This window comes from Vanderwaltozyma polyspora, genomic scaffold, assembly GCF_000150035.1.
Source record: "Vanderwaltozyma polyspora DSM 70294 KpolScaffold1071 genomic scaffold, whole genome shotgun sequence".
Classification (NCBI taxonomy): Eukaryota; Fungi; Ascomycota; class Saccharomycetes; order Saccharomycetales; family Saccharomycetaceae; genus Vanderwaltozyma; species Vanderwaltozyma polyspora.
The window spans coordinates 1-21601 of NW_001834591.1; the positions used below are offsets into that span (position 1 = coordinate 1).

At 31.2% G+C, this 21601-nt stretch overlaps 8 protein-coding genes and 1 further gene across 8 annotated transcripts, besides 2 other annotated features; 5 read left to right on the top strand and 4 right to left on the bottom strand.

The window, feature by feature from the left end:
- On the bottom strand, positions 1-2526 carry SCD5 (Scd5p; the record flags this gene model as incomplete). Its single annotated transcript, XM_001642903.1, has 1 exon — positions 1-2526. A coding segment is annotated over one exon (2526 nt), but the record flags the coding sequence as incomplete, so codon positions are not given.
- A 522-nt stretch (positions 2527-3048) lies between these two features.
- Kpol_1071p2 (uncharacterized protein) lies at positions 3049-3846 on the top strand (the record flags this gene model as incomplete). The annotated part of the gene is made up of 1 exon (XM_001642904.1): positions 3049-3846. One exon carries the CDS (start codon positions 3049-3051, stop codon positions 3844-3846), a length of 798 nt encoding a protein of 265 aa, XP_001642954.1.
- A 233-nt stretch (positions 3847-4079) lies between these two features.
- Positions 4080-6167: a sequence feature (similar to hypothetical protein; correction of possible frameshift sequencing error~similar to Saccharomyces cerevisiae MIP1 (YOR330C)).
- Kpol_1071p3 lies at positions 4080-8086 on the bottom strand (the record flags this gene model as incomplete).
- Positions 6170-8086: a sequence feature (similar to hypothetical protein; correction of possible frameshift sequencing error~similar to Saccharomyces cerevisiae MIP1 (YOR330C)).
- Positions 8087-9070: 984 nt separating this feature from the next.
- On the top strand, positions 9071-9763 carry VMA4 (H(+)-transporting V1 sector ATPase subunit E; the record flags this gene model as incomplete). The annotated part of the gene is made up of 1 exon (XM_001642905.1): positions 9071-9763. The coding sequence occupies one exon, from the start codon at positions 9071-9073 to the stop codon at positions 9761-9763; it is 693 nt and encodes a 230-aa protein (XP_001642955.1).
- A 572-nt stretch (positions 9764-10335) lies between these two features.
- MRS2 (Mrs2p) lies at positions 10336-11664 on the top strand (the record flags this gene model as incomplete). Its single annotated transcript, XM_001642906.1, has 1 exon — positions 10336-11664. The coding sequence occupies one exon, from the start codon at positions 10336-10338 to the stop codon at positions 11662-11664; it is 1329 nt and encodes a 442-aa protein (XP_001642956.1).
- Positions 11665-12545: 881 nt separating this feature from the next.
- GIP4 (protein phosphatase regulator GIP4) lies at positions 12546-14933 on the top strand (the record flags this gene model as incomplete). The annotated part of the gene is made up of 1 exon (XM_001642907.1): positions 12546-14933. One exon carries the CDS (start codon positions 12546-12548, stop codon positions 14931-14933), a length of 2388 nt encoding a protein of 795 aa, XP_001642957.1.
- A 337-nt stretch (positions 14934-15270) lies between these two features.
- Positions 15271-16605, top strand: PRP45 (mRNA splicing protein PRP45; the record flags this gene model as incomplete). The annotated part of the gene is made up of 1 exon (XM_001642908.1): positions 15271-16605. The coding sequence occupies one exon, from the start codon at positions 15271-15273 to the stop codon at positions 16603-16605; it is 1335 nt and encodes a 444-aa protein (XP_001642958.1).
- A 119-nt stretch (positions 16606-16724) lies between these two features.
- POP5 (RNA-binding protein POP5) lies at positions 16725-17228 on the bottom strand (the record flags this gene model as incomplete). The annotated part of the gene is made up of 1 exon (XM_001642909.1): positions 16725-17228. One exon carries the CDS (start codon positions 17226-17228, stop codon positions 16725-16727), a length of 504 nt encoding a protein of 167 aa, XP_001642959.1.
- Positions 17229-17559: 331 nt separating this feature from the next.
- On the bottom strand, positions 17560-20433 carry Kpol_1071p9 (uncharacterized protein; the record flags this gene model as incomplete). The annotated part of the gene is made up of 1 exon (XM_001642910.1): positions 17560-20433. The coding sequence occupies one exon, from the start codon at positions 20431-20433 to the stop codon at positions 17560-17562; it is 2874 nt and encodes a 957-aa protein (XP_001642960.1).
- Positions 20434-21601: the final 1168 nt, after the last annotated feature.

The following is a 21601-nucleotide window of genomic DNA, read 5'->3' on the forward strand; positions in this document are numbered from 1 at the left end:
AAATTTCCACTTGTTGTTGCAAGATTGAAGGTCACCTAAAATGTCACCTTGGAGAGATGGCACACGAGCTTGAGAGTTTCCATACTGTTGAAGTGTCTGGTTGAATTGCTGTTGTTGCGGCTGGTGGACACTTTGCTGCTGCTGCTGTTGCTGTTGTTGTGATTGAAGTGGTGAATGCTGAGGGGAAAATTGACGAATGTTATTGAAATTTGAACTATACTGATTATTTTGTGCCATTTGCATCTGCATAGGTTGTGGTTGTAACATTTGTTGATTTATCCCCGTATTACTGGCTAAATTCAAGTTACTTCCTGAAGGTGATGGTGTATGAGACAATAGTGAATTGAAATAGTTGCTGGCTGGAGTGGGATTAGATAATAGGTTTTGTTGAATGTTGCTCATACCGTTCGGATTATTCATGCTGTGTATATTGTTCATACTGTTCATATTATTCATATTATTCATATTATTCATATTATTCATATTGTTAGAATTGTTCATGTTGTTCATGTTGTTCATGTTGTTCATGTTATTCATGTTGCTCATGTTGCTCATGTTGCTCATGTTGTTCATGCTGTTCATACTATTCACACTGTTTATATTATTGCGCGAATGAAGTTGCTGGACAGATTGATAGTTGGAGTACACATTTTGTTGTGAAGGGAGATGGGGTGCACTGTGCTGTGGTTGCAATTGGTTTAATCTTGGACCCTGAATAGATATGGATGGTGAAATTCTTGATTGTTGTATCATAGGTTGTGCACTATGTTGTGCTTGTAGTTGACGTATCTGTGGCATTGAATGTTGGGAACTATGTTGGGGTGATAGACCCATACCACCAGTTGGGGCTGGAAATTGGCCAGTATGTTGAGGTGAAGAATAAAGCTCTCCATTTTGCATTTGGCTGGAATTATTATTGGAAGAGATTGGGTTAATGTTTTGCTTCAATAGTTGATTCGTTGATCCAGTTGCAGTAGGCTGTAAAGCTTGTATACCATTACTATTGTTAGCTATTGGTTGAGAACCAGAGCCCATGCTTGTATTTGTTATACTAATACTTGGAGTTTCTATTTGTTGGGAAAACTGTTGATTATTTTCTAGAGCCTGTGCAGGTTCAAAATGACTACGAACCAAATAGTTGGCTGATCCAGTAGCAGTAGGTTTCAAAGGTTGCATGGCATTCTGTGAATCGGTTAAAGCAGGACTAGATGCTAAGTTACGGTTGTACTCCTGACGAAATAAATGGTTACCAGAACCAGTTGCAGTTGGCTTCAGAGGTTGTAATGGCGATTGATTGATGCTAGAAGGCGTATTCATTACGTTACCGCCCATATTTTCCTGAGAAAACTGAGGCAATCCCATTAAAGAGGCAGAATCTACTGTTTGTATTTGTTTGAAATGTGATAAGGAATCTTTCATATCTTCCAATACAGCCTTTTCTTCTTCAGTTTCCTGTTGCTCAGTAGGCAAGCTTGATATTAAACCACTGTTTGTTGGTTTTTGTTTTTCCATTTGTTTCAATAATTGATCCATTGGCAATGTTAAATCTAAGGGGCCTTGATTCTTAGTAATATTTTCATCATTCGTCTCATGCTGTGGTTCGACATGCTGTATACCATTTTCATCTCTAGAAGCCTCTTGGAACGTTATATTTTCTGAAAACCTTACTCTTTTGCTTAACGAAGATGCTCTTATTACACGTCTGACACGTTTTTTTGTTTTATGACCAGTTAACAATAAAGAAGTAAATGCATCAAAGTCTACACCTGCACTTTCTGGCGCTTCTTCTTCAATCTCTTCATAAACCTCAGCATTATTATCAGTACATAATATAGGACGAGGCTTTGGGATTGTTGCTCTTTGTAAAATCATTGTTCTATTCGGTAGCTTTCCAGTGGTTAAATAAAATGAAATTAGTCTAATAACAGCGAAAAACTGGCCAATATTTAGAGAATTTTTACAAGTTCTAAAGATATAACCAATACGGCCTTCCAATTCCTGTGTAATTCTAAAATTGATCAAGAATTTGAAAACATCATATAGTCTAACCAACTTATTATGAGTTTTAGCAATAATATAATTATACCACCTCAAATAAGTTTTAACTTCTTCTATTGAAAGTTGGGTTCTGGACAAGGACAAAGGAACCTGCAATTCTTCCTTACTTTCCTTGTATTCAGTACCAGTATCTGATCTATTAGAAGCACTCTCTTGAAGTGTATATGGGTTATTAACATTCTTATCATTCACATTCGAAGAAGGTTGCCTGTAAGCAAGTTGAGAATCGCTATAACTCTTATGGGAAGTCTCCATTGTAATATTAGGTTTCGAACTATGAAGAGTGTCCGGAACTTGTAAATTCCCAGGTACGTCATCTATTTGGTTAACAGCACTACCGGTAGTGTTAGAGACTCCAAAATCAAACGAAACTGAAGGAGGCGGTGATGAACCATCTTCACCATGAGCAACATCAGTATTCAACCTGCCATTCTCGATGCCTGGAATATTTAACCAATCAAATGACATTGTTCTTTCCCAATTTTAACCAAGGAATAAAAATAAAGGACTAGTATCAATGATAATATTAAAGAGCCACAATTTTAACCAATATATTCCTTAAAAACAACAATAATCAAACTAGCAATACCAGCTCCTGTAAAAGTACAATCTCAATATCCTGGATGCCTATTATTGCTTACTTCTCCTATTTTTTCAGTTTAATAGAATCTAACAACCTTTAAACAACGATTTTTAAAAAGTATTGGAATTGTCCTTTATAGTTTTCATTCAATTGCGTAATTTTTAAAGAAAAAAGGTTACTGAGGGAACTGATAGAACAGAAGATGATGTATTAAGAAGAGATGGTTTGGAATTGAAAGGTTTATTTGAAGAGTATATGATGGATATTTGGGTGCTGGTATAGATGGTTAGTGGTTCCATTTAGTGGAAGTGAGGTGAATCAAAGGATTATTTAAAAAGAAAAAAACCTGTTTAAAGAAAGGAGAAGATAGCTTTGACAATATTAGATCAAATGATTAGTTAACAACTATGGCTAAAAAGTGTAGAAAGAAACAGGTTAAAAAGAAGAACTTGCTCTTTGGTGATGGTAATAACGATAGTGATAGTGATGGTAATGATGATTTCAATCAGTATATAAAGGAAAAAAGTGCTAAATCTAAAAAGTTAAGCACAGATGCTTCTGTCGAATCTCAGGTTGATTTTTCCAAGGATATCATAGTACCTTCATCAACTCATGCAACGAAATCTAGTTATATCAATGAACTATTGGAATCCAAGAGACAGAGAGATGAAGATAAGTTATACATGAAATCAAAAAAATTGAAATTAGAAAGAGAATTGACCAAAGAAGATTCTACTAATGATGCAACAGAAGAAGAATTTATCACTGAATCCTATAAACATCAAAAGCAATTATACGAAGATATTGAAAAGTCTGGTGATAAGCAACAAAAGTTAGATGATTTGGACCTTGCAAGTACAAATAATTTACAAACAGGGAAAGGTGTGGCATTAAAAATGTTACTTGCTAGAGAGAAAGAGACATCTACATTGTTGAAAAATTCAATTCCTAATGAATCCTCAAATGAACTAGATATTGCAAATTATAATCATACTAAAATAATTATCAAGAATGATCGGTATGAGAACCCCAATAAAACTCAACTACAACTACAACTACCAATTGGTGAATCAAAAAAGGAGAACAACATAGAAATTCTTGATCCAATCCTGAAACGGAAGTTGGTTGAACAATTCTTAACATCTAAACTGACTACAACAGAGTCATTAGAAATATTTAAAGACGTCACCCAAACCCATAGTTGATGTGGTGACATTCATACAAGAAATCAATTCAATTTGTAAATGAACATGTATTGTAGTAAATGCAAAAAAATGTGTAATGTATATATATGTGTATAAATATAATGAATAAATAATTGACAGTAGGATATCACCACTGCTCATTAATTCTATAATACAATTGTTGTTAAAATGCAGTTTAAAGTCTCTTAGAATGTTAATTAATTGTTCCTAACTTTGAATTTGAAAGGTATGTATTATTTTTCTGTAATAGTTCTAGTTTCTTCATATATTGATTTTGTATTTAATGTCCTTGAATTTATTGATCTTTTTTCGTCATTTGACTTATTACTATTATTATTATTATTCTTTATTGGAGTTCCGAGAATCAATTTGGCGTTTCTCTTATGTTGCTTGGTCTCAATCGTAGCGGTACCAATTGGTTCGTTTAAAACATCATTAATGATATCATCAGGTTTAATTTTTAAAAGCTCGATTTGCTTATTTAAAGCAAATTCTTTTGACTCACCTATACATTCATGGAAGGCATCAAATGCTTTTTTGCCTCCATAAACGCGGTTATATTTTCTTTTCAATCTTGACTTAGTAGCATTCGAAGTTTTCAGGGTTTCGTAATTATCTGTGCGTAATTTATCATTCAAAAAAGTCGAATGACTGTATTTATTTTCTGATGGAATTTCCAATTTATTGCTATTTTCAATGTATTTAGAGTCGAAATCAGTTGGGATTTTTGACATTGAACGATGCAAATCATATGAGTTCATGACATATGGATCTAGAACAAGTGGTGGATTATCTTTTTCTTTCCCATGCAAATAGACAGTTTCAATTATAGGAGTATCTTTCTCATAATGTAAAACCTTTTGTCGATGTCGTACAAATACATCATCAACTTGTCTAGGTGATTCATGTTCCCTATCCTTCGATATTGGGCATTTTCCTACCTTGTTATCCTTTATATATTCCAATAATCCATATTCGTTATTGTCATGTTTTGTATCAGATAATTCTTTCATTCGCAGTCGTTTTGTATATTCTTCCTCAACTTGTGCAACTTTCCACTTGGAATCAAGAACCTGCATTTTTAAATAGCAGTCCCAAAATTCTGTTGTGTAAGCTCGATCATATTGTGAAAATACGGTCTCTCTCGGTGTATACGAATAGTTCGATAGGTCTATCGATGAATCAGGGTTCTCTAACTTACTGTCGGGCATCTCTAACAGTTTGTTAATATCTAAAGATTCTCCAAATGGAATTGGATCTGGATTAGAAGGTGTTATACAATTCATATCGACTTCCTTTCTCATTACATTGTCAATATCAATAGCAGAAAAGAATGCACAATTTTGAGGCAAATCTTCAATTCCCATTTGTTCACAGAAAATAGCTCTAGTCCACAGATTACTAATTTGTAATGCCATAGCTGCTCTATATTTATCCTTGTCTGCTACTAAATATCGGATTTCATCATGAATCGAAATGCACAATCTTGCATCAATATGATATTTTTCAATTAAATAATGCATTGAGCAACATAGTAAATGCAAATAATCTACTCCGGATGACTGAATCGTCCAATTGATTCTTGAAGGTAAAAAAGAATTTTTCTTCAAATTCTTTTTCTTTAACGATTCTGTAATACCACAACCTAGAACAGGAGTTTTAGGTTCATCTTGGTTGGCGATACTTTCCAGCCTATTAAATAAAATAGACTCTGAGCCTCCATACCAAAATTTTTTAAATGTTTTAGATGTTTTTGACTGTCCTTTAGTATTGTCATATAAACTTTTAGCCAATTTACTAGCCTCTTCATCACTCAAGGAAGGATTGAAATTCTTCAATAATTGAGCAGCGAATTTTACACCAGCACCATAGATTCTACCATAATTGAATATTTTTGCTTCGTTACGAGTACAACCTAAGATTTTAGCCGTTTTAGTGTGTAAATCAGTTCCCTCATTCTTGGTACCTTCTAAACACATCCATCCAATTGCAGTACCACCATGAATGTTAAAAACTGAGTCACCTACCAATGATGCAATCCATAATTCTTCACTGTCAACATCAGCACCTACAAAGCAGTATCCTTCAGGTGCTTTTACTTTAGTTTTAAGTTCAGAGCCGATCCTATTTTTTTTGGCATTTGATGCTGTAAGCCAAGTTTTTTCCACAGCTCTCCTCGTAATTGTCCCCATTGGAATAATTCCAGGAATGATTATTGCTAAATTGCCATCATCATGAGATTTAGAATTTACAGATTTGCCTTTATTCAGATCCTTGAATTGATTTGGAAATAAGTACTTGGGTACAACGAATTGTGTCATTATTCTTTCCCTTGTTGACATCCAATAAGACCCAGATGCGTTGATTTGTAATGCTGTAAAGCATATTTTGATTCTGAAGTCAAAACATTCTTTTCAAAAAAGTGAATATAATATTTTGATAATAAATTAGTACAATTGAATTTAGAACCATTTGGGTGCGGAATTTTAAATAGTGTTGTATTGTCATTAATTTCGACTTCTAAAATTTTCAAATCATCAAAGTATTCTTTAATTGTATCATCTGATGCCAAGGTATAATTTTTTGATTTGAAATTTTCAATTGAATCTACTGGAACTGAAAAACACCATCCGTCTTTCTTAGTCCAAATAACAGGGTATCCTTCCCAAGATAATTTAAATAAAAGTGGGATTATTCTTGATTTAATTGAAATATTTGGTTTTGTGGAGTCTGATCTTGGAAATAGTGTTCTATACCATTCTGGATATCCAGGCAACTTTTTTATTGAAGGATTGCCGTTTTTCTTTGAATATTTAACTGGTTTTATTAGCCAATTTAGTTGTCTTAGCCAGGGATCTTCCTTAATAATCGATTTCATGTTTGCATCATCTTTTAATACTATAATTTCATTAATTATATTGATAATTTTATCTTCGATTAAATTTTTCGAGTTTTGATAAATATTTTCAGAATTAGTGATATAATTTTTCCAGTCTTTTAGATTTGTTGGTAAAATACAATTTGACAAAAACCTTAAAGCCCCAAATGAAATTGGATGGGGGCATTTTTCTATAAATAAGGGATAAACTTTATCGAATACTTTACTTGTTACTTCTACATCTTTTGCACAATAATCTGCTAATGATTGGAAATTTTCGATAATTAAATTTTTATCTAGAGTGCTGAAATAATTTCTCTGTGATTTATCTAATTTTATTTCACAATGAAATAATGCTACGTCACTTAATGAATTCATTGAAGAATGGTCTAACCAAGGATTTTCTAAAATTAAATTTTGATCTAATGGATCTATATCATCATAGTCATTATTTTCGTCTTTTTCTTTAAATTTTTTATTTTTAATAAAAGTTGGTCGTTGTCTTGAACATAAACCTGAAGATGCGACATGCAAAGATTGAGTATCTAAATAAAAAGAGTTTGATTTATGGAAATTGTATTCATTTAAAACTCTTGCTCTATCATAGGAGATGTTGTGACCAATAATTACTTTATTTGAGTTCGAATTATTTAACGGTATTAGATGTTCAGGTTTCTCATTTTCAATTGGGTCATTATTATTGCAAATATATGGAGAGCACCAAAGGTACCAAGCGTTTTGTGATAAAGCTACAGCCAAAGTAGGATAATTTGAAATATTATATAAAGTTTCCACGTCGAAAACTAAAGTATCTTCTAACGGTTGATCTACAATTTTTGGAGGTTCACCAGGAGCATATCTTGTCCAACCTTTTTGTAATATCCATTGTTTTGGTTTTGCGATAATATCGGTAAATTTATCATTGCACATGGATTTGAATGGTTCTGATGCAAAATTCCCAATTTTTTGAAAATGTTCATCTAGTGAATTACCAGATCTGTTTGGAATTTGGAAATCAATTGGATTTGTAATCAATGTTTTCTTATTTAATAAATTATGATTTTTCAACAATAGTTTTGAATATTCGATTAAATTTTTTTTTTGTATTAAATCGTTGTTGCTTGTATTATTATTATTAAAATTAGTCTTTGCATCACCAAAGACTTGATTATGTAAAGAATTGCTTAAATATTGTATACCCACTGGGTTAATCCTTGGAGGTTCACTAAAATGTGTATGAATATTTTTGTTAGCAACATCGGTATGCAATTGAGAAATAAAGGTATGAGTGTTCTGTCGTACTCTTGGTAATAGTTTATTAATGTAAATTTTACAAGCGTTTAAGCTTGTAAATTGTAACATTTGGTGATATGGTTAAAATGGCATGAACAGGTAGTTTGTTATTGTTTTGGATTGCCTTGGTTCTGTTTTATTGTAGTTCAATTGAGTGGTGTTGGGTGGCAAAAGCTTTTAAAAGTACAAAAGAGGTGGATTGTATTTATATATATATATATATATATATATATAACAGAGAATGTTTTTGTGTAAACAAACATATAAAATATAAATAAAGAGAGAAAGAGAAACACAAAAACAAAAAATAAAAAAAAAAAAAAAAAAGAGTAAAATGCCACAAAAACCTACGATAAAAAGCGGGATACACAAGCGCACACACAGAGAGAAAGAGCGGAAGGGAAACAAAACAACCTAAAGGAAAAAGGCAAATTGTCTGATTCGGTTGATTAAGTGAAGTGAAGTGAAGTTAAATCAAATCAAATCAGATTTGTTCGTATTGGAGGAGAAAAGAAAGACTAATTGTATCACGTGAGAAATATCGATGTGGATGTGGATGTGGATGATCAGCTGACTAGTCATCATATACGAGCACTGTTGCTTTTCCTCTTGCTCTTGCTCTTGCTCTTGCTATTGTCCTTACTCTTGGTACGGTTCTTCGAAACAGGATAAATTTAGGTGGGAAAAACATACTGAGCTGTTGTGTTCGTTCTATGTACGTAATGATATTGTATTGTACAGTATAGTATTACATTATTGCAATATACTGTGTGTGCAACATTAATATATCTCTTTAAAATTGAAAATTGCAACAATTTATTCAATTTATTCAATTTAATCAATCTTTAATTTAAGTATGTATTGTATTCTTAGGTATATATTTAAAGGTGTAGTCATTAATCATTGTTTATTATTAGGTGGTTCAATTGGTTCTTGAATATTGTAACTGATTGATATTGTATTGGTTCCCAATTATCTGCTAACCAAAGGGGGGATATACACTTATCTGTAAAAACAAAGTAAAGAAGAGAAAATATAAATAATATTGTTATTATGTCTGCTATTACTTCTTTGACACCAAATCAAGTCAATGATGAATTGTTGAAAATGCAAGCTTTTATTAAGAAAGAAGCTGATGAAAAGGGTAAAGAGATTATGTTAAAGGCTGATCAGGAATATGAAATTGAAAAGAATGAAATTTTAAGAAAAGAAATTAATAACATTGATAATAATTTTAATGATAAAATGAAAAAATCTATTTTAAAACAACAAATTACTAAATCAACTATTAAGAATAAGTATAGATTGAATTTATTGTCTGAAAGGGAAAAGTTATTGGATGAGATTTTTGAAAAGACTAAAAAAGATTTAATTAAGGTTACAAATGATAAAAATAAATATTCAAAAGTTTTAAAATCTTTAATTTTAGAAGCTGCAATGAAGTTATTGGAATCAAATGTCATTGTTAAAGCTAAAAAATCAGATTGCGATCTACTAAACAAATTGACAAAAGAAATTGAAGATGAATTCGAAAAATCTTCAAATAGAAAAATTAAAATTACAATTTTAAAGGATTCTTATCTTGACGAGACTTTAATAGGTGGTGTTATCGTGTCTGATTTAAATGGCAAAATAGAAATTGACAATACTTTAGAGGAAAGATTGAAATTGTTAAGTGAAGAAGCATTGCCTGCAATTAGATTAGAGTTATTTGGCCCTTCAAAGACAAGAAAATTTTTTGATTGATCTAATCGGCATTAATTATCATTTCTACAGAAAGACAGACATCGATTAATTTAATATAAAGGGACCAATGATCATTTTAATTTGACTTGGTGTTTTTTTATTCCCTTTCCCTTCTTCAATAATTGTATTGGGTTTTCAATAATAATTTCAAATATTTTTTTTTTACCTTAAAACTAAACCAAATTTGAGATATAAATAAATAGATTAATAAAAAAAATAAATAAATCAAGAAAAAAAAAATATTATATACTTTAAGCATTATACTTTAAAATTCCATCTTCCATTTTGATATACAGTTTTATATTCTAGTATATGAGATTCGAATAATTATTAGTCCTTATTGCCTTATCTCTTGAATACTTTTTTTGGCTATAGTGATGTATTAAATTTAAAGGCTGAAAATTGAAATTTTAAAAAGTTTAAAAGTCATCGAAGACAAGGTATTAAGAGTTGTAGTTGATCCATTTTAATTTGTTATAGTTGTAGATAGTTGAAGGGTATAAATTGATAGAGACTAGATCTAAGTATATTAATATTTTCATATTTGATATTATATTAATAATATTGTTTAAATGCTTAAAATTTTGCATTTTAAACCATTATCTCATATAACGCAAAGAAGACTTTTGAGTGTATCTTCAGTTAAATTTCAAATTAAAAATAAATCATTGTTACCACCATTGAATAGCCAACTACTATCATTAAAACCAGTTACACCAAATGATTCATTTGTTTCATGTACTGTGTTTAATGGAAAAGGTGATGTTATAGCGGTTTCACAGAAATTTCCAAAATGGTCATTCTTAAGGCAATATGAATTATATCCAAGAGATTTGAGGAAGATCGATGCTTCCTCGATCGATATCATTCCAACAATTCTAGTTAAGAAGAACTGTATTGTCATTAATATGTTGTATATTAAAGCGTTAATTAGTAAGGATAAGTTATATGTTTTTGATACAACTAATCAAACAGCTGCAATGAAATTAGGTGTTTTAATGTATGATTTAGAATCTAAATTATCATCAAAGAATAAACAGAGTTTTTTAAATTCCAATATCTCTCAAGCATATGAACATAAAGCTTTGGAAAGTGTACTGATCAATATTATGTGTGCATTGGAGACTGAATTAAAGATCCATTCATCGATTTGTGGTGAAATTTTAACAGAGTTAGAAAATGAAGTGAATAGAGATAAATTAAGAGATTTATTGATTAAATCTAAAAATTTAAGTTTATTTTATCAAAAATCTTTATTGATTAGAGAAGTTTTGGATGAAATTCTTGAGAATGATGACGATTTAGCAGGATTATATTTGACAGATAAAAAAACTGAAAAGGACGATTTTGCAGAATTAGAAATGTTATTAGAAACATATTACACTCAATGTGATGAATTTGTTCAACAGTCAGGTTCATTATTACAAGATATTAAATCTACTGAAGAAATTGTTAATATTATGTTAGATGCAAATCGTAATTCGCTGATGCTTTTAGAATTAAAGGTTACAATATATACGCTAGGGATCACGGTTGCGACTCTAATACCTGCATTTTATGGAATGAATCTAAAAAATTTTATTGAAGAAAGCAATTTAGGATTTGGCGGTGTTGTATTCTTTTCCTTTGTGATTGCAATTATGGTAACCAGAACTAACTTCCGCTCTTTAAGATCTGTCACAAGACTATCAATGTTAAATAATCATTCTGGATCATTATCTGCAAAGCATAGAAAATTAGCAAAAGAATATACAGCTCAAGAAGTACCAACATTGTGGTCTCGTTTTAAAATGGGATTTGAATGTTTCTTGTTTGGTAAAAATCCTGGGAAACATTTAATTCATACAAAGGAGAAAAGAGAAATGGTTTGGAAATGGTTAATGGAGGATGAAAAGAAATGAAATTGAAATGAAGTATGGTAATCATTAATTATTGTTAATGACAATGATAGATACCTGAATGACGGATAACGACTTATTTTCATTTATTTTTTGTAGCCTCTCACTTAGTACTTGTAAAAATAATTATAGAAAATAACTAATTTATATGTTAGAAAAATTCCTGTAGATAATAACAATAATAATAAAGGGTATATAGATCTATAAATACTCATTAAATGATTAATCAATTGGTAGTTTATTTATATTCACTTCTTGTACTTCTAGAGTAAATGCAATGTTTAAGTTTCCAAGACTTAAAATAAAAAATAAAAAATAAAAAATAAAAAATAAAAAATAAAAAATAAAAAATAAAAAATAAAAAATAACAATACCGCATCCAAGTATCGAACCCCCCGATTAGTTACCTGTAAATAAAAAAAAAATATATTCGGTCCTAATTATTTGTCTCTTTCGTTCAACTTGGAATTGTGTTTTTTCGCTAAAGTAAATTTAAGGAGAATGGGTAACTATTAACAGTTTTCAAAGCAAACTTATAATAAAATAGGGTTTAAATTTAGTTAATTTATTGGTTAAGGATAATAATTTTTGATTATTATTTAATAAGTATATAATTCAAACAATCAATTGGATTTGAATTGTTCGTTTTGAAGTTTGTTGAAAAGACTCTCATTTATATAGGAGTATTTTCAAAGAGAAGAAAATTGGATAAAAGTATTCTCTTCAAAATAGAAATTCAATTAATAACTTGAACAGCTGGTTATTGGAAAGAATTTTGTGAATTTAGTATAATTATAAAAGTATTAACATTCATATCATTGTGGTTTGATTGATACATTAGATCAACTATATTGACTAATAGAAGGATAGTTTCCTAAATTATAATGCTGGCTAAAGCAGCTGCTACTGCATCAATTCCAACAGTAATTGGAACGGTTTATTTTAATAGCTATGATTCAAAAATTATTCAATATGCCTCAGCTTTGGGCAAATTAAAGGAAATTTACAAAATTTTAGGTGCTTTGGAAGCAAATTTAGAAAAAAATCCAGATACTTCAATAATTCCTTTAATTAATTATATTTTATCATTCTGTGAGGGTCAAACATTTAACGTTAATTCGACTTTAAGGAAAAGATTTAATTTGTTGTGTGAATTTAGACAATGCAAAGTAACAGAAATTGTTCCAACACTTTCGACGTCTGCTATTGATTATAATGTTAAATTTCCTGAATTAACACAAGACTCTGAGACTTTCATTAAAAATATGTATAACCCTGAATTACAATGGAAGCTCTTGAAATGTTTTAAAGCAATTGTTAAAAATGCAATTGAAATATATTCCAATAGATTAAAACAGGTACAGATTGAAAGAACTGCTAATAGCCCCCCTGATATGTTTGGAAGAGCAAGACCATTTGATATTCAAGCAGTAAATGATCTGATACGGCCTTCTGAAACCTCGATGTGTCTTGATTTGGCTGTTTTGATTAAAGATCGAGAACAGGATACAAAACCTGAATCATTCAGAAAGTTGGATTTACAAATCCTAACAAAATTTATTTCGGTAGTTCAAAATTCTATTTTGCCAAGCATCAAGGCGTATTATAATGACCTTCATAAATATGTCAATTCTAGAGCTGCTTCAACACAAATGTTAAGAGAACTACCACATTGGGAATATAGTATGCATAGAATATATGCCTTGCTTTACAGAACATTATCTACCCTCCATATGATAATCAGTATAGCAAGACAACTTTATATCCCGAATAAAGAGTACTTTAATGATATAAGGACTAAACTCTGCAGTGAAAATGTTCATGATTATGAAAATCTGATAAGAAAAATTGAAAAACTGTGTTTTGATTATGAAGAGAGCTATACAGAGCTTTTGGTAAAAAGTCTTGAATATTACTCAAGGCAAGGCACCACTTTTCATGTACAACCAAATAATATATTAGATGGGTTTCATATAAATGTTACTAAATCAGTTCCGAAACTAAGAATTGTTTTGACACTTTTAAATTCTTGGTTAACTATGTGGCAGTTTATTCAAAATAATAGTGCTGCAGAATCGAAAATATCGGATAGTTCGGATGAGATGCTTGAGAACATGTTACAAGAAAGAAAAGCGGTTGATAGATTGGCAAGCGTTGAGAAAGAAATAAAACGGAGTGAATTAAAGCTAAAGCAGAGACAAGACACCTTAAAGTCAAAATTAAAACAAATAAACGAAGACTGTTTGGGGCCCGACAGACTGCCAATGAGAAAAATCTCATCATTAAGCACCTTTTCAAGCTCTTCAAGTTCGACAACTTCACCTGGTACAATGTCTCCAAATTTAAGTTCATGGAATTCACGAAACGTATCATTATCAAGTATTTCTTCTCCAAATCTTTCTAGAAGGCAATCGATCGATGCAAGGAATAATAACAATAGTTCTAATAATTTAAATAGTATGAACAACAACGTGACACGTCAGAAGGTTCATTGCGAAACAAAACCCGCCAAGACAAAGACAAGAAAAAGATCTACTTCATTGCAATCTGCATTTTCTTCATCTGCTGAAGATTTAAATTCTTCTGAGGTTCCATCTCGTTCAAACTCCTTACAAGTAGGGTCTGTATTGAATCAGAAGATGTTACAGGATACTGTTACTCATTTGATGAGTAAAAATAATTCTCGTCCCCCACCAACCAGCAATGCTGTTTCTAATGCCTCTATATTTGCTTCTAAGGCTGCAGCTAGTAATGGTTTATCTCGAAGTCAAAATAATATCGAGAGAAATGGTACAACAAAAGTTGGAACAGTGACAAAAAAGAAGGATAAAAATGTTATGATGAATAATAAAGAAGATATTACTCAAAAGAATTATAAAATCATGAATTCCTCTGCTGTTACGAAAACTATCAGTATGCCAGAATTAGAATTACAAAATTCCTTCAGTCAATCCCTTAGATTAGATCCTACTGTATCGGCAGATAATTGTGAAATCAGGAAAAAGGTTAGGTTTATCGGTGTACCTCCAATAACAGAGTTAGAAGACCCTAGGCCAAAAAGAAAAGGTTGGTACAAAAAGCCGGAGGTCCTACATTATCCACCACCTCCAACTCAAATCAGTGATAGATACAATAGACAAGAAGGTATGGCATTTCGTAGAAGCCTAAGGGAACCAAACGATTCAGATGAAAATGCAAAACTTGAAATTGATCAAACTCGGGAATCCACAAGATCGAGGATAACATCGAAATTATTCGATAAATTAAGGTAAATAAAATGAAATAATTGCAAAATGAATTGCAAAAAGACTAGACGGAATATAATTATCAATAAAAATTGAGTAGTTGTAGTTGTAATATTATTAAATTGACATAAACAATATTTTACCATTTTAAATAGAATATTTATAAAATAAATTATTATCACGTGTTAAACCATTCTCTCTTTTGTCTCTATACTTTCAAATTAGACCATCGGCCTTGATGATAATTTTAATTTAATTATAAAAATATATATATGAGAGATGAGATAATCAGTCTTTTGGATAATTTGATTTGTAATAGATGCTTGAAATCCCCACTAGAATTATTTGATATACTTCTGAATCCATGTCATTTAGTTCACTATTGCCACCCCCCAAACATTCAAACAACAATAATAATAAATCAGGTCAAAAACTTAGCAATGTCAATGAGATTCAAGTTAAGGCTTTGCTAGCAGAAAAATATCGTGAAAAAGATAATGAGATTCACAAGAATAATGTTTTAGAGACTATGTTTAATGGAGGAGTCTCATTTCAAGACTTTTTGCCCGTAAGACAGAGGAATTTTGACCTGAGCATACCTCTCCCTACACAGGAACTAATTGACGAAACCTTTAGACGAACAAAGGATGCCTTTGATATATTGTTATCTAAGAAATTAGAAAAGCCTGGGAATATGGTTATCAGTAATAAAATTGCAAGTATGTCATCCAAGGTTATTCATAAAGTATCAAATCAAAATACTGAAAGAGTTATTACCATAACGCAACATGCACAAGATCCATTACAGCCTGTTACATTTAAAGCTAAAAAGGTTGTAGCACCTCCAGTTGAATCCACACAAGTTCCAATATTCCACAAAACAGATGCCAATGTTGCTGAAAGTAAAAAAATATCAGATGAAGAAAGGGAGAAATGGAATATTCCATCTGCCGTGTCAAATTGGAAAAATCCGAAAGGTTATGCGATTGCATTGGACAAGAGAGTTAATTCTGGGGCTACAGTTGAAACTGATGCAAGCAAGAAGTTTTCAGAACTTTCATCTGCATTAGAAATAGCAGATCGTGAAGCGAGGGAAGAATTGAAGATGAAAGCAGAAGCCAAGAAGCAATTAGCAGAGCAAGAACTTCAAGAGAAAGAAATGAAGCTTCGTATTTTATCTAATAGAGCTAGAGAAGAAAGAGAGAGGCAGAGAAAGAGTAGATATCAGGGCAGAATTACTACAGGTGATAATATCGATTATAGTGAAAGAGAACGTGAGGACAATAGACGTGTTAAAAAATTAGATACCGAAAAAGCATTGAAGAGGTCTAGAATGAGTACAGCTGATAGATTAAGGGAGTTGGCGTATGCACAAGGTAGAGATATATCCGACAAAGTCATATTGGGTGCGGCAAAAGCTACAGAGACATCAGAAATCACTTATGATTCAAGATTATTTTCGAAAGCTGCCAATGCTAACGCTAAGAGATCAGATGATCAGGTGTACGAAAATCCACTATTTGTCCAACAAGATATTAATAACATCTATCGTGTTAATGCCAGTAAACTTGATAAAACAATAAATGAGGAAAAAGATTCGGACATCAACGGTTCTAACAGCTCTAATTACTCAACCCATGGGCCTATTGAATTCACAGCTGCCGAAACGGACAATGGGAATAGTGAAGGCAGGAAGTAGTCAAGCTGCATTACTCTTTATATATGGGAAGTGACATTTATAGTTATTAATAATAATAAATATGCATTTAATGATCTTAGTTATATAAGGTTTAAAATATATGTAAATCTGAAAATATCTCAATCTTCTCTTGGTTCGTCATCGCTAACACTGTGATAGTCATCGATGAATGATTTTTGATCTCTATCCATTATATTGGCAAGTTTCTTATTTCTTCTAATAGAATATTCCTCAATTTTCTTTATTGTCCCACTAACTTTAACAGGATTTATAATCAAATTATCAATGTCACCAATTTTATTAATGAAAAAGAGGGCCATTATAAGTGTATCACAATCTTCTCTATGACATCTGATTATTCCCGTAGATGTCATGTTTGAGAAATATTTTGATTGTAATAAAGAACTTACTTTGCCAGATCCATAATCTCCGAAATTTAACTGTAACGAACGTCGTATTTCTTGTATGATTGTCTTTATTGAAATTTCAGGTGGCGAAACTCTATGTTGACGTAATAAAATATCTTTTCGAAGTGATGATTTCGATTCTATCATTTTCCCATTTTCATCACTATTTGGATATAAAATCTCAAACAAAATGTATCTACTTTTTAAACGAACCATTATTTGGATAATATAAGTAGTTATGTATTATTATATTCTGCTTGGCTTGATAATTGAGTTTAGTTCAACGAATCAATTAATCGATATCCTCTTCTTTAACTATAAATTTCTCATTTTTAATATAGCTTAAGAATATTTTTCAAATTTAAAGTGCGAAGAATTGATGTTGCGAAAATAGCCAAAATTTAACACTCCCCAATAAAGTACAAAATCATATGATAGATGGATCCTATTGACTTTGATGGATGAACATTGATAGAATATTAATTAATTAAGAAGTTTTATTTATCTCAAAGTTTGACTATTTACAAATAAAAATTACATATTTAGATTAGGTTAGTTTTTCAGAGAATATTTTAGTAATGTTGTCAATTACTTCATTTATATTATCATTGTAAGTGCTGACACCTTGAAATATATTTTTACGACCACCAGCTTTACCACCAATTAGTGTTGTGACAACTTTAACTAATTCTTCTCCATCTATGCCTTTGGAAATAGCATCATCAGACAAGTAACACCCATGTGCTAATTTATTACCCTTTATATCACCACTTAAAAGATAGATGGATTTATCATTATTAGAATTTTTGATATAATTAATGGCATCCGTAATTGCTTTAGAATTTGCAGGTATATCGAATGCGTATACAAAAAATTTGGACGATTTGTTGGTGTTAAAATACTCTTGCACTTTATCAAGAATTACTTTAGCTTCTAATTTATTTTTTTTCCTTAATTCTTCTTTATATTTTTTTTCTATCTTATTAAACTTTTCTCTTAATAAATGTTTAGATAAAACTGAGACAGTAGATTGGTTTAGACTAAATCCTAATTCTTTGATCTTCTTATCCTTTGCGTCAGAAAATGGTAGTGAGTTCAGGTCATCTAGTTCTCCATTGAACTGCTCTGCAATTCTTTGAGCATTAAATGCTTCTGGACCAGTTACAGCAGTTATTCTTCTGATACCTTTAGCTATACCGGTTTCCTCTATTATTGCTAATTTTTGGATATCTTCAGTATTAGCTACATGTGTTCCGCCACAGAACTCAATTGAAAATTCTGATGAATTTGTTTCAGTAGGATCTTCCAAAATTTTTTCAACAGGTTGACCAATGGAAACCACACGTACTGGATCGGGATAAGACTCTCCAAATACAGCACGGATAGATGATATACGCTTGGCTTCATTTAGCTGGACATTTTTATAGAAGACAGGTTTCTTACTGACAATCAAGGTATCACATATCATCTCAATTTCTTTGATTTCATCAAGTGTCAGGGGTTTCTTGTGAGAAAAGTCGAATCTAAACTTTTCGGGAGTTACTAATGAACCTTTTTGTTCCACATCTTTCCCTAAAACATCTCTTAATGCAAAATTTAGAATGTGTGTCCCAGTATGATTATTACGTATTGGAAACCTCCTTAATTCGTCAAAAGATGCGACAACTTTGTCATTAGTTGAAAGTTTTCCATCCATTAAAGTTCCGATATGAAGAATGTATCCGTTAAACTCCTGTACATTTTCAACATTAAATTCAGTTTTTCCATCAATTATTAATTTACCGTTATCGTATATTTGACCACCTTGCTCTGCATAGAAACAAGTTTTATCCAAAATAACACCATACTTTTTATCTTTATCTGCGGCAACATCTAAAAACTCAGATCCGTCATGAATTCTTAGAACAGTAGCCATTACATCAGTAGTCTCGTATTTGTCTTTATCATTTGTTTTAGGAACTGCATCTGTATTTAATTTCGAGATATCATGAACATCTAACTTAAACAAGTCAATATCATATTTCTTTGATGCCCTCTTGGAAGCTTCATATGAGTCCTTTTTGGCTCTTTCAAATCCAGGAACATCAATATTTAATCCCAGCTCTTGGGCCATCAACTCTGTCAAATCAACAGGAAATCCATATGTATCATATAATCTCCATACTTGCAGGCCATCTAAGGTCTTTGAATCGAGTTTAGAAGCATCTGAGGCATATTTTTCGAACAGCTTTTCGCCACGATCTAATGTTTTAGCAAATGATGCTTCTTCCTCATCTAGTATTTCTTTAATATAATTGAAATCTTTTGAAACTTCAGGGAAAATTGATTTGTTTTCTTCAATGACTTGAGGTATCAATTTAGAGAAAAAATCACCTATTGAGTAATTCATATATTTCCTAGCATATCTAGCTCCTCTTCTTAAGATACGTCTTATAACATACCCTCTACCTTCATTATTTGGAATGCAACCATCTGTTAATGCAAACGTCAATGTTCTTGCATGATCTGCAAGTACTCTATAAGCTGTATCCACACCATCTACATCATATTTTCCAAATTTTCCAGTATACTCTCTGGCATTCGTAATCGCCTGTATACGTTTAAATATTTTGGTGAACAGATCGATATCATAATTAGAATTAACATTCTGAAGAACAGACACCAATCTTTCAAATCCCATACCTGTATCAACATGTTTGGCTGGCAATGCCTTTAATTTACGTTCAGAATCTCTATTGTATTGAATAAAAACTAGGTTCCAAATCTCTAAAACGTTAGGGTCATCTTTGTTAACTAACTGGGATGCATTTCTACCTCCAATTCTATCGTAATGTATTTCGGAAGAAGGTCCACAAGGGCCTTCTTCCCCCATTTCCCAGAAGTTATCCTTTAAGTTACCTGGGACAATATGGTCCTCAGGTACTCCGACCGATCGCCAGATATCTCTTGCCTCAAAATCTGGTTCCAATCCCTGACTTTCATCACCTTCGAAATAACTAACATAAAGTCTATCCTTAGGAATTTTATAAACATTTGTTAACAAATCCCAGGAATATACAATTGCATCATTTTTAAAATAATCACCAAATGACCAATTTCCCAACATTTCGAAATAAGTATGATGGTAAGAATCTTTCCCAACATCTTCTAAATCATTATGTTTCCCACCGGCTCTAATACATTTCTGTGAGTTGTAAGCCCTCTTTAAATCATAAAGTTTTGAAGTAGGATCGACAGTACCTAGGAAAATTGATTTAAATTGATTCATACCAGCATTCGCAAATAACAGAGTAGGGTCATCATATGGCACTACTGGAGATGAACTAATAAAAGTATGATTTTTTGATTTAAAATAATCATAAAATGTATCACGAACTTTATTAGCATTCCAAATTACTGGTAAATTTTCATTTACTGACATTCTGGCAGTTGCAAAAAACCTTCTTCTAAAGGTACAACCGTACAAAGATTTTAAACTTAACCCCGACGTCTTGAATAACTGCAATTGAAAACTATAATACTCTTTAACCAAATTAACAATACATATAAACCAATCCTCATTCAAATACAACAATATATATATATATATATATATATATATAGTGTTTGTGTTGAAAATTGATATACCAAAAAATTAAGGTAAACTGGAGTCTTTACCAAAACTTCTTTGTTCTTCTTTATTTTCAAAGTAGTAGAAAAGGTTTTCAACTTTCTTTGAATGGATCGGATTCACCTAATATGAAGCTCTCAATTTATTATTGCTTTCAAAGCAAAAAATAATTGATATAACGACTTCACATAGCATTTGAATTCTCCATCTTGATCTAATACTTTAAATTTGATCATTGATAAAATCATATTGGAACTTTTTTCAGCTTTGAGGAAAAAGCAATAATTGATATTTGATATTGTCCGGTTCAACCGGGGAACTCCCGGACAAAAGTACTATAGATTCTAAATTTCAATTTTTTGTCTGATGGAATTTTTAGCATGATGGAATTTTTAGCATGATGTCATTTTTAACATGATGTTATTTTTAACATGGACTAGTAAATGATCGTGGCATTCAGTGTAAACCATGTGTGGGTGAGAAGACGTAATTTAATATATCTTGTAGTATTAGTATTCCTATAGATTAAACTACTTTCTCCTCAGTGTTTGTTTCAATTTAACCAAGATATTTATACGGGCAGATTACATCCGGTTATGGATTTAATTGTATGGGTGTGTTAAGATAACAGTAAGTTGTTATGTTAATTAACAAATTAGCCTTTATACTGCTTGTACTCGAATGAATAAAAGTCTACGTATTTCGGAATGACGTTTAGTAAATTATATGTATAAAAGCATACGATAAGAAGAGGGGTGTGCTTCCAAAAACGATATACGTAAAAGAATATGGTGACCTAAGAGATTGTTAAAAAAGTCGATGGTTACAGAAAATGTCCTGATACAATTTAAGTAGTTTTCATTTTATAGAAAAATTCCCATACACAATTTTGATCTTGAGCTTTCGAAAAGTATCGAAAATAAATAATACCAGGGAAATAAATGTCAGATCAGTTTCGAACAGTAAAAAAAAAACACCA